Here is a 10,088-nt window from a genome sequence, read left to right on the forward strand (position 1 = left end):
ATGAAATTTACCGTGAAATCAAGGGGTGGAAAGACATTCGAGGCCAGGGATTCCGAAAATAAAATCAGAGTAAAGCTGCATTGCAAGCGAAATTGAAGTCAACATGCTGCACTAACTTTTAAGAAATATGAAAACTCGAAAAATTAGGTGCTCGCGAAAAGTAGTAGTTGACTGCATCCTTACATCACCATAAAACCAAACAAAAATTCTGGTCGTGACCGTAAGGCGACGTCAACCGTTTAAGGAATGTTTTAAGTGAATTTCTTAACTGAGGGCAAGAATAACAGGAAAGATTGAAATAGGTGTTAACCAGAAAAAACTTAGCCGTGGCTTAAGTCTCGAAATCAATTTTCTAGTTCGTAAAAAATTATTTGTACAGTCTGGTGGTTCCACCCAACGGCGAGTTCTTAGCGATGGGCAAGAGAGGGTGCCATGCAGAGTGAGGAAAACTTCCCACTAAACCACAACAGCACATGATGTGCCTAGGAAGTTCAGTCTAAGCTGGCGAGGCGTTACAATATCTACGGTGATCAGTTCGAAGTATCTTCGCTATAGAACTGCGCCAGGTATTTTGTGTTGCTTCGTCGTGTAGTGCAATAAAACTAAGAAGAAATCTGGTACGTGGCCGTCGTTTTGGAGAAAGACGAAGCTAACGTAATTACTTCCGCGGTATAGGAGCGCAGACTGTTCTAAAATGGCCGCCGTAGGGATTGCGACGCCTCTCCAAAGACACGTCACCTTTGTTCGAAATTTCGTCGAAACATCGCATAATTATTTCATGTATGAGCTTTGATAGCTTGATAGCATTAACTGTGGGTAACATAGCCTGTCCGTGCCTTAGGTCCCGCGTTTCTATGTTCTATTTGCCAACGAGACGCAAGACCCTGTATTAAAGGCACTGTATAGCGCAACTTTTTGCCAATGAGCTCTCGTGTCGAGACGTTGGCTCTTATGCACATAGCCTACATTGCTACTATAATCGACCCGCAGTGACGGCACAGTGGCTATGGGAAGACCTCCGAGTGCCATGCAATGGCAGGGCACGCATAGGAACCGTCAGGTGTTCCAAGACTAATACGTAGCTGTCCCTAACAATACCTCTCATAACCCATGAGCCACTTTGGTACGTTAAATACATTCACCCGACATACTTATGTATGTCGCGGTGACGTCACGACAGCTCAGTGAACTCTTGTGCATCGCTCACTCGGCAGCGGTCCTACTAAGACGAAGTACATGGCAGCCTCGAGGGAGTCGAGCACCTTGGCGGCTTCCACGTATTTTCTGGCGGCGACAGAGTCGGCGCTGCCCATGGACGAGTCGCTGCTCGAGCTAGACACGTCCACCTTGCTCATCACGTGGTTCTTGGCCCGGTACGCGGCCAGGTGCGCGTTGTAGACGGGCGCCGGGATGCTCACGCTGCGGGCGCAGCGGGCGTACGAATGGCAGATGTAGTACCTCAGCTTCTCCATGTCCGCCGAGACACTGGAGTGGTCCCACACGACGTAGTAGTGCGACGGCTTGCTCGTGCCCTGCACCACCGACGCCACGGGGACGGTTAACCCGCGGGACCGCAGGTATGATGTCCTCATCGTAGACAAGAGACCTCGCGTCTCATCCTAGCCAAGTCTTGCGCATCATAAGTTGGGAATTAAGAGGAAGAAATGGGCTTGGGCAGGGCACGTAGTGCGAAGGAAAGACAAGAGCTGGTCCTTAAGGGCAACGGAGTGGATTCCAAGAAACAGAGGCGTAGCAAGGGGCGGCAGGAAGTTAGGTGGGCGGCTGAGATTAAGAAGTAGGTGGGGATATGGTGGCCGGAGCTGGCAAAGAACAGCGTTAATTTGAGAGACAGGAGAGGCCTTTATGCGCCGTGGCATAGTGAGGCTGATTATACTAATGATGATGATGATGAATGGAGTATCTCCAAAACATATTGCTTTTCCTGCGGTCCTCTTTTAGGGAAACGCATTCCACTTTGAAGAAACGCTTTAATAATAATAATAATAATAATAATTGGTTTTGGGGGAAAGGAAATGGCGCAGTATCTGTCTCATATATCGCTGGACACCTGAACCGCGCCGTAAGGGAAGGGTAAAGGAGGGAGTGAAAGAAGAAAGGAAGAGAGAGGTGCCGTAGTAGAGGGCTCCGGAATAATTTCGACCACCTGGGGATCTTTAACGTGCACTGACATCGCACAGCACACGGGCGCCTTAGCGTTTTTCCTCCATAAAAACGCAGCCGCCGCGGTCGGGTTCGAACCCGGGAACTCCGGATCAGTAGCCGAGCGCCCTAACCACTGAGCCACCGCGGCGGGGTAACGCTTTACTGGCTGTTGCGCAATTGAACATCAAAGTTGGCGCATGCGCAGTTGCTATCCGCCACCGGATTTAACAGATATCTTATCCCGTATAGTGTGTAAGAAACACCTATACTCCCTGTCACTGTATCTATAGTGTTGCACTGACAAGTTCTGAGCTCATTCAGTTCGTTTCTGCATCATTAAGGAGTTTCAGCGACCCTGCCATCCTCTGCGGCTATTAGTGGCGACTACTGAGACTGTGCCCCAGACGGCATTCCATTACTGCGCACCTCAATGCCGAAGTGGCTGCAGAGGTAAAGTCAAAGTCTAGCGGGTGCGTGGCCAAGGAATCTACGATGGTGCCGGGCGGCACGTTGTAACACTTGCCAACCCCGTCCTGGTTGCTGGCGGGCATCAAACGCGTGTCGTGACGATTCTGGAACACGATGAAGGTCAGCGCCATCTCGTACGTCTCGTTAGGGGAAAGCTCCTGGCACGCCGGTCGGATGGCGCTCACCTGGAAACAAGATCAGGACCCAGTTGTAGTTCTTAACTGGTCGGTGAGTTTATTATAACACTGCTTCTTGTGCTTGACACAGGGGGTGGACAGGACAACACCAAGGCGTGCAGAACACCTACAAACCATCGTCTCCGCGCCAAGTTATGACGAACTTATGGCGCTGTGAGTAAAGTCTTGTTGTATTTGGAAAACTGGTAGAGTCTACAGTAATTTGGAAGCGTGCCTGATAGGGCTAGCAGGTCATTCATGACAGCTAAAACTTCAACTAGGTGCAAAAGAGGTAGGATGAACACCAGCGCTGTGGTGTCAAGCAATGTGGTGTGTTTTATCTACATTAACACAAGCCATTTACCACAGTCGATGTGTTCGATGTTGAATCCGCGAGACAATATACTGCTGTCTCTTCCAATTATAAAGAACGCCCAAAAAGATATGGGGATATATCATATTGCATTCAAGACTTCCCTCACGGTTCCGAACCTGCATGAACTGCCCTTCGCTCACTCCGTCCCAGTAGATGATGCGCTCCAGCTTGTGCTTGGTAGCACGGTAAAAGGCCTTCAGCATGTTTTCATCATGTCCTTGAGGTGATTCATCACCTCCAGGCGCAATGTGGCGACGGAGTCCTCCATCTGGACGCGAATGGAGGCATGGCACTTGTACGGAATGGAGTTCAAGCTACTAACACACGCGGCAATGGACGGGCGGAGCTTGTCCCCGGGCGCAAGGTAAGTCGCGTCCGCGCCGATGGGGATCCGTGGCTTCAGGAAGAGGACCTGCTTCTCCTGGGCCAGCAGGCTGTCGTTGGTGCCGCCCAGCTTGGCGTTGATCTTCTGGCAGAGGTTGGTGATGAGCGCGGACTGCACTTCTTGATCACGTTGTTGTCAATCACGCACTGGGTGCGCATACCGATCCCGGCCTCGAATACCTGATTGATCTCTGCCTAATTCGTGTTGTTTGCGAGCACGGTGACGGCCATCTCGAGGCTTGCCGTCTTGCGCTACTCTTTGAGCAGGATGTTACGCATGGGCGTACGGTTCGCGTTTGTCGTGGTCATGTCCAGCGGCTGCTCAATGCGCATGCCCAGTTCCTGGCCAACGCGGATGAGCATCTTGATGAAGTTGTCGAGGCTGTCTCGCTGCGAGAACCGGCTCAGCTTGAGCAGAATCCAGCGAGTCAGCTTGGCCAGCTTGTAGAAATTACGGCCCCGCAGTTCCCATCTGCCGTCGCGGGGCTTGCCGACGGAGTTGTTCTCGAGGACCAGCGACAGCGGGTCGAGCACCCGGACCTTGAGCATCGTCGGCTCGGTGTTGATCTTGATGCCGAACTCGCGCAGATACTGGTCACTGCTGCTTACCAGATCCCGCACCGACTGGCGGATCTCGTTGAAATGATTTGCCGGGCGGAGCGGCACGCGCTTGATCATTTCGGACGTCTGGTTCTCGTCCAGTTTCTTCTTGCAGTGGTGCCCTGCGACGATCTCGCAGACCTTCATCGGGTGGTAAAGTGGTTGAGTCTCGCTGCCTGTCTGGATGCAGGGCTGGTTCGTGCACGGAAGGCAGCCGTAGCGGTTCTGGAAGTAGTCGGCCACTGAGCAATTGGAGCCGTCTTCCATGTTGAAGAACAGCTTCTTGGCTGGTTCCTTGGTGACGCAAACCACCTTGTACTTGCGCGCGTAGGGAAGTTGGCTGACCTTGACGCGCAAACCCTTGAGCTCTTTGTTGAGACAACGTTATGGAAGTCACGCAGATGCCTGAAGTCTCCGGCCGACATCTCGCGCCGGCCCTCGCTGAACAGCTTGCACATGAAGCTGGTCACCGGTAGAAGCTCGTAGTAGGCGGTGGACGTAATGTAAACGTTGCGCATGGGCTTCCACTGAGCGGGCCGCACGCTCGTGTAGAAGCCGCACCAGAATTCTCGGCCACCACCGAGAGTGTTGTCGTTCCGGGGCGGCGGCTTGGAGAAGGACCGCCCGACGGGCATGAGTTTCATCGACGGTCCGTGCCGCAGCACGATGTTCATGGCTTGGAGGATCTCCTGGGGTACCTGGCTGACACGGTTGTCGAAGACTGCGTGCCGCGCGTCCAGATTCACGGTGGCTGCATACTGGATCTTGACGATGAACTTCTTCATACGCTGGTCCTCCTCGAAGTCGACCGTTAAGGTGCGCTCGCGGATCTTGATCTCACAGCGCGTGTACGTGTTCTTGCGGCCCTCGAAGGCGGGCATGCAGCCGTTCAGGTCGACCCGGTACTTCTTGACGAGCAGGTCGATGACCAAGCTGTTTATCTTGGTGTTCATCCAGCGGTATTAGCGCTTCTCGGGCACTTTGGCGTCCTTGCGCGTGTCGGAGCATATCTGCACATCGCAGTGGAAAACGTTTATGGAAGAAATGTGAACGCTGAAGTGGCTGGCTGTCAACTGGATCGGCCAGCGCAGTTTGCCTTGCGAGGGCCGGCGTGGGAAATGGGACGGTACGATCCGCTCGATTTCCTGCAGACCACGCCGGGGCAGTCCGCTAGCACCGCACGCGGGGACAGCGCACAACTAGTGTTCAGGATTCTTGGACAAAAATTTTGAATATCGGAAAATTTCAAGGTATTGTTGTGCAAATATTAGAGGTAATCCTCAATGTCCGAACGTTTTTCTTGACAAGCTGGCATCAAGCAATTAAGACTGCCATATAAAAAGAATGAGGAACGCTTTTGACGAGAGCAAAAACGTTAATAAAAAATGCAAGCCTGCCGATGGAAGATTTGCAGATAAGTAGTCCACAACTGTCGGGTAGGCAGTTGAATTGCGCACAGATTCCGCGCGTGAACTCTGGCATGACCTCAGTGTTAGTTGCCTGAATGTAAACCCCTCCATATATAGGTTAATTGATTTAAGTCAAGATATACTGAGCCGCGCGTCACGCTGTTGATATGGAGAGGTAAAAATGATCTCGGCAAAGTAAGGATAGAAACCAAAGTGAAAGGAATGCATTGGTCAGATTTCCACGTCTCTACGCTGCAGATGAGAACTCTTGATTTTGTTTCGGTGAGACTCACTTTTTCGCCTATGGACTATTATCATAGAAGGTACTCCTGAGATCTGTTAATCGACCGCAGTACTCTTTCTTATATTTTGCCTGTAAACAACTGCGATGTTCGTGACAAACGCAAAAAATTCAAATTTCAGGTACTCCTTTGGGGTGAAGTGACAGCTGTGGGCAAGTTGAAGTTTGCAGCGTCAGTCGCAGCGCTGTAACACAGGCCAGCGAGAGGACCAAGCATTCTTTCAGGAAGTGAAGACACCAAATTTTTATAAATGTAAACAAAAACTGCAATACAAGCTCTGTTTTGTCGTTTTAATTAACTGAAACTCTTACACTACAGATTGTTGCATTGTTGCAGAAGACAGGGTGGTACGAAACGAACAAAGAGCTAGATTCTAGTTTCTTATGCTTCATAAGACCGTTTGCTCACTTGTGAGATCATAATAGTCTGTCAACTGCTGAAAGCGAAACTGAAACTGGATGGAAGAATAAATTCAGTTATAAATTGGGCGCTGAGCGCAGGCGAATTTCACGTCGTGATTAATTTTTTTTATTGTGTGTGCGTGGGTGTGTTAGTGTTTGTGTTGGATTTTATGGCGCAGAAGCAGTTGAAGCTGTCATGCACAGGGTTGGTTAGATCTCACGGTTATGCTGGTGGACAACTAGTTCTTTAAAAAATCCATTTTTTGGTGACATTTCCTTCTTTTAGGAATCTAACTACTCGTGACATGTCTACTACTGCATTCTCTGCTAAGAGCAAGCAGGGGTAGAAAGAGACGTGTTAGTGGTGAAATTTCGAGTTTCCTGCATGAAAAAATATGCTTGCCACATTCAAAAAGAGGATTTTCTTGTGTCACGAATGTCTTGCACATCATTCGAAAGCACGCATACAAAGCCAAAATTTCGGCTAGCACATTAAGCGAGCCCGTAATGCATTTACGCAACCACATGCCAGATTCCGTGCTTCGTTGAAGCCATCAAGTGACCTGCGTCAAGTAGCTGTATAGGCCACATCCAGAGTACCTGAGCAAGCAATGCAAAAAAGTGTCTCTAATCATTGCGAATGTGGTATCTGAATCCTCGCAATGAACTGAATATAAAGTCAACCTCTGAAGAAAAAAATTGAAAATTGTTTTTTTAGGACAGGAAATGGTGCAGTAGGCGTCTCTGCCGCGTAAAGATGGGTTGCGCAATAGGGAGAGACACATGAAAGAAGACGGGACTGCACTTCTTGTCCCGTCTTCTTTCATGGGAAGGTCGCTTTTTCGCTACCTATCTTTACGCTACGATGAAACATCTTGCTAAATTGCAAATGTCGTTGGACACCGGAACCGCGCCGTAAAGGAAGGGAGGAAGGTGGGAGTGAAACAAGAAAAGAAAAAAGAGTTGCCGTAGTGAGGTCTCCGGAACAATTGCCATCGGTAACTTCTGAAGGACGCCGCTCACCTCCTATACTGCCCATACTTTCCGTATCAGGCCCTCCCATTGGTCGGAAGCCGTCCCGTGCTTTTCACGCGCTTTCTTCTTTCCCCTTACCCAGAAGTGCCAAAAAACGCGAGCAGCGAATTCAAGCACTGGTGTCGAACGTAGGACGATCATTCCGGAGTGCTCAGGTTCAGCATTGCGTAGGGGGAGCCACAGTCGACAAGAGAAGAGGAGGCGCGAATCAAGAGAGAGCCGATTGTGCGTAACCTTTGTGCGCTGGAGGACGTTAGTGGAGTCAGCATCACGTTACATTTCTGAAGTGTAGTGACAAAATTTATAATAGAAGGCATCAAGGAGAAGAGGCCCTCATGTGACAAGTCAGCGGTAGCGCCTAGCGAAGTTTCACTTTCGAATGCTGAGCAGCGAAACGCCTGCATTTGAGAGTTTTTTTAGACGCGCCATGGGTGCAATATATGGAACCTGAGGCCTCTTCAGTGCGGTACGGTGCCTGCAGGCTCACTAAAAGCGATACTAAGCCCTGGCTTGCAGTCTGGCAACTGCCAAGGGTCAAACTATCGAGAGCCGCGACACGTGCCCCGCCACTGCGCACGCGCTGATTGGTGCCGAGGTGCCAGCCAGGCGCGCTGCTGACGGGAACGTGGCGTCATCTGGAGCCCTGATGGTGAACTGCGCATGCGCAGTAGTGGTACAACTAACTACTGACAAGCTCCGACGGCTTTACCGCCCACACCCTCGGCTTCGGACACGCTCGTGGGGGCACGCAGAAGCTGCAGCTGCCGCCGCTCACCCGAATCTTGAGCTCTTCATTCTGTGACTTGGTGTTGCCGACGCCATTGCGGGCCCGCACGAGCGCGGCCGTCAGCGACGGCGAGCTGGTGGGCGAGCCTTCGGTGGGCGCCACAGTGCGAGCCCCGTTGCCGTTGCTGGTGCCCGCGTCCGTCGTGGGTGATGACGGCAGTGGCGGTGGTGACGGCGGAGTTGGTGGCCGTGCTTGAGCGCACCTGAGGCGAAGCCGCTCTGACCACTCGCTGCTGCATGACATGCGCGCACCAACTCTGGAGGCGGCATTGAAAGGGAGCGGCGATGGGGCGGACTGCGAGCATCCGGGAGGTCCTCCTGGACCAAAGGGAGGGAGTTAGCATCACCGATGTCGAAAAGGCTTACCGATGCGTGACCAGTTTTGCCAACATGGCATGACCAAACAGCTCCGACCACTAACGGGCGTTTCACTATTGCGCACCTGCAAGAAACGGCGATGTATATGTTACGTAACTGAAGCCATGATAATCCCACCTTCGGTAGGCTTGTTCACCGGACATACGCGGAAATAAGTTATATCTTTCATTCGGTCAAATTACACTTTGGCTTCGGCTCTACATTTTCTGGAAGCCAAATAAAAATCGCTTCCAAGCGATGGAAGATTCCTGAAACTGGTTAAGCTAATCAATGAGGTAGGCCTATCGAACAAAGTATACCTTGGAGAGCAAGGTAGCAGGCACCTGATAAGAAGCACCGGGCGATATGCCGCGGAGTGCTTAATGTATGGCAAGAAGTCTCTTACGGCTAGTCGACCCTGCCATTGTGAATCTATCCACTCGGGGGTTCGAGACCCTCCGGATAAACAAAAAACAATATGCGTCGAGACCATCCGACACGTGGGAATGACTGCTCCCTCGGATAGATTCGAGCTCGAATAAAAAGTGGCAAAGGCGGGAATTTAAACCCAAACTGCGCAGCAAACCTCGTCGCTTCACCGCGACCAACACATCAATAGCGCGCCTCCGAGCAAGATGTAATTGCGGACGCCTCGCGGGACAGGCGAGTTTCCCTGACTTAGAGGTCAGGCCTATCGCATTCCCGCGAAACGACCTGGATATAGTTTGGAAAAAAACGCCCTGTAATGTCCGTTGAAGAAATCTTGCAGTATAGCGTCAAGTATCGCGAAAACCGATGAGGAATTCAGCTTCGGTCAAAAGCGAACTGCCACTCTCGCTCAAAAGCGACATCGCGCTCGGGACATCGCCCTTTCGCCGCGCCTAGAGCCCGCCGCGCCGTACCAAATGGACAGGGTGGCGCGGTGACAGTCTACGGTCGTGACGTCATCCTAGCTTCCGGTCCCACAGGTCAGACGGGGTGGCGCTAAAACTAGCGATTCGGTTTGCAGACCCATGGCCTCCGTGATAGGCTCCGGCGGCGCGCTTTGCTCAATCACGGAGGCCATAGCGAGGCATGGAAAGCGCATCCGCGGTAAGCTCCGGCGGCGCGCCGAGCTCTATAACGTAGGCCACGGCGGGAAATCGGAAGCGCTCACCTCTTCCCCGGCCTCGCGACCGCCCTAGCTGGACATTCTGCATTGGGCACCGCGATGCCACAGCGCCCGGCCAGCGATGCCACAGGGACTGCCCGGCCGATGAACGAGTTTCGTCTGGACCGAGCCTGGCGGAACGTGCCTCGCTCCTAGCGTCTGGCCCGGATGGGCACGCGCCTCGGCCTGGTCGAATGTGGGAGTGAGCCAGTGTTGAAGCCGCGCTGTGACGTCACAGACAAGGAAGACGGCGGGCCGGGCGTGCGCGCGCGGTCATGCGGCCGGCACGTGGTATGCGCTTCTTCGTCGTCTTCGACGCGACGGTATAATTTGGTCAAGAAGTGGGATTGGAGCTGTTAGCGCGCAGACTGCGGTTAACAGTCCTGCCAAACGTCGTAGGGGGCACGGTCAAATTTCGCTTCGCACCTTCGCTTATGGCGTTACGGCGGATGGAGTAGAGAAAGGATTTCTTAAGCTGCGA

General features: G+C 52.1%; 1 protein-coding gene across 1 annotated transcript; it reads right to left on the minus strand.

Moving 5' to 3' along the window:
• Window positions 1-2,322: 2,322 nt before the first annotated feature.
• On the minus strand, window positions 2,323-9,788 carry LOC144102618 (uncharacterized). Its single transcript, XM_077635839.1, has 4 exons — window positions 9,614-9,788; window positions 8,090-8,418; window positions 2,590-2,816; window positions 2,323-2,329 (listed from the first exon to the last, which is right to left on the minus strand). The coding sequence occupies exons 1-4, from the start codon at window positions 9,654-9,656 to the stop codon at window positions 2,323-2,325; spliced, it is 606 nt and encodes a 201-aa protein (XP_077491965.1). The 5' UTR covers window positions 9,657-9,788.
• Between the last annotated feature and the right edge of the window lie 300 nt (window positions 9,789-10,088).

Source organism: Amblyomma americanum, chromosome 8, assembly GCF_052857255.1.
Source record: "Amblyomma americanum isolate KBUSLIRL-KWMA chromosome 8, ASM5285725v1, whole genome shotgun sequence".
NCBI classification, from domain to species: domain Eukaryota; kingdom Metazoa; phylum Arthropoda; class Arachnida; order Ixodida; family Ixodidae; genus Amblyomma; species Amblyomma americanum.

Excerpts from the sequence above, each read along its gene's own strand:
- LOC144102618 (XM_077635839.1), bottom strand. The coding sequence starts at position 9,656 with ATGCAGAATGTCCAGCTAGGGCGGTCGCGAGGCCGGGGAAGAG. Across the intron at positions 8,419-9,613 it reads GTCGCGAGGCCGGGGAAGAG|GAGGACCTCCCGGATGCTCG; the intron begins GTGAGCGCTTCC and ends CCTTTGGTCCAG. Across the intron at positions 2,817-8,089 it reads ATGAAGAGCTCAAGATTCGG|GTGAGCGCCATCCGACCGGC; the intron begins GTGAGCGGCGGC and ends TCTTGTTTCCAG.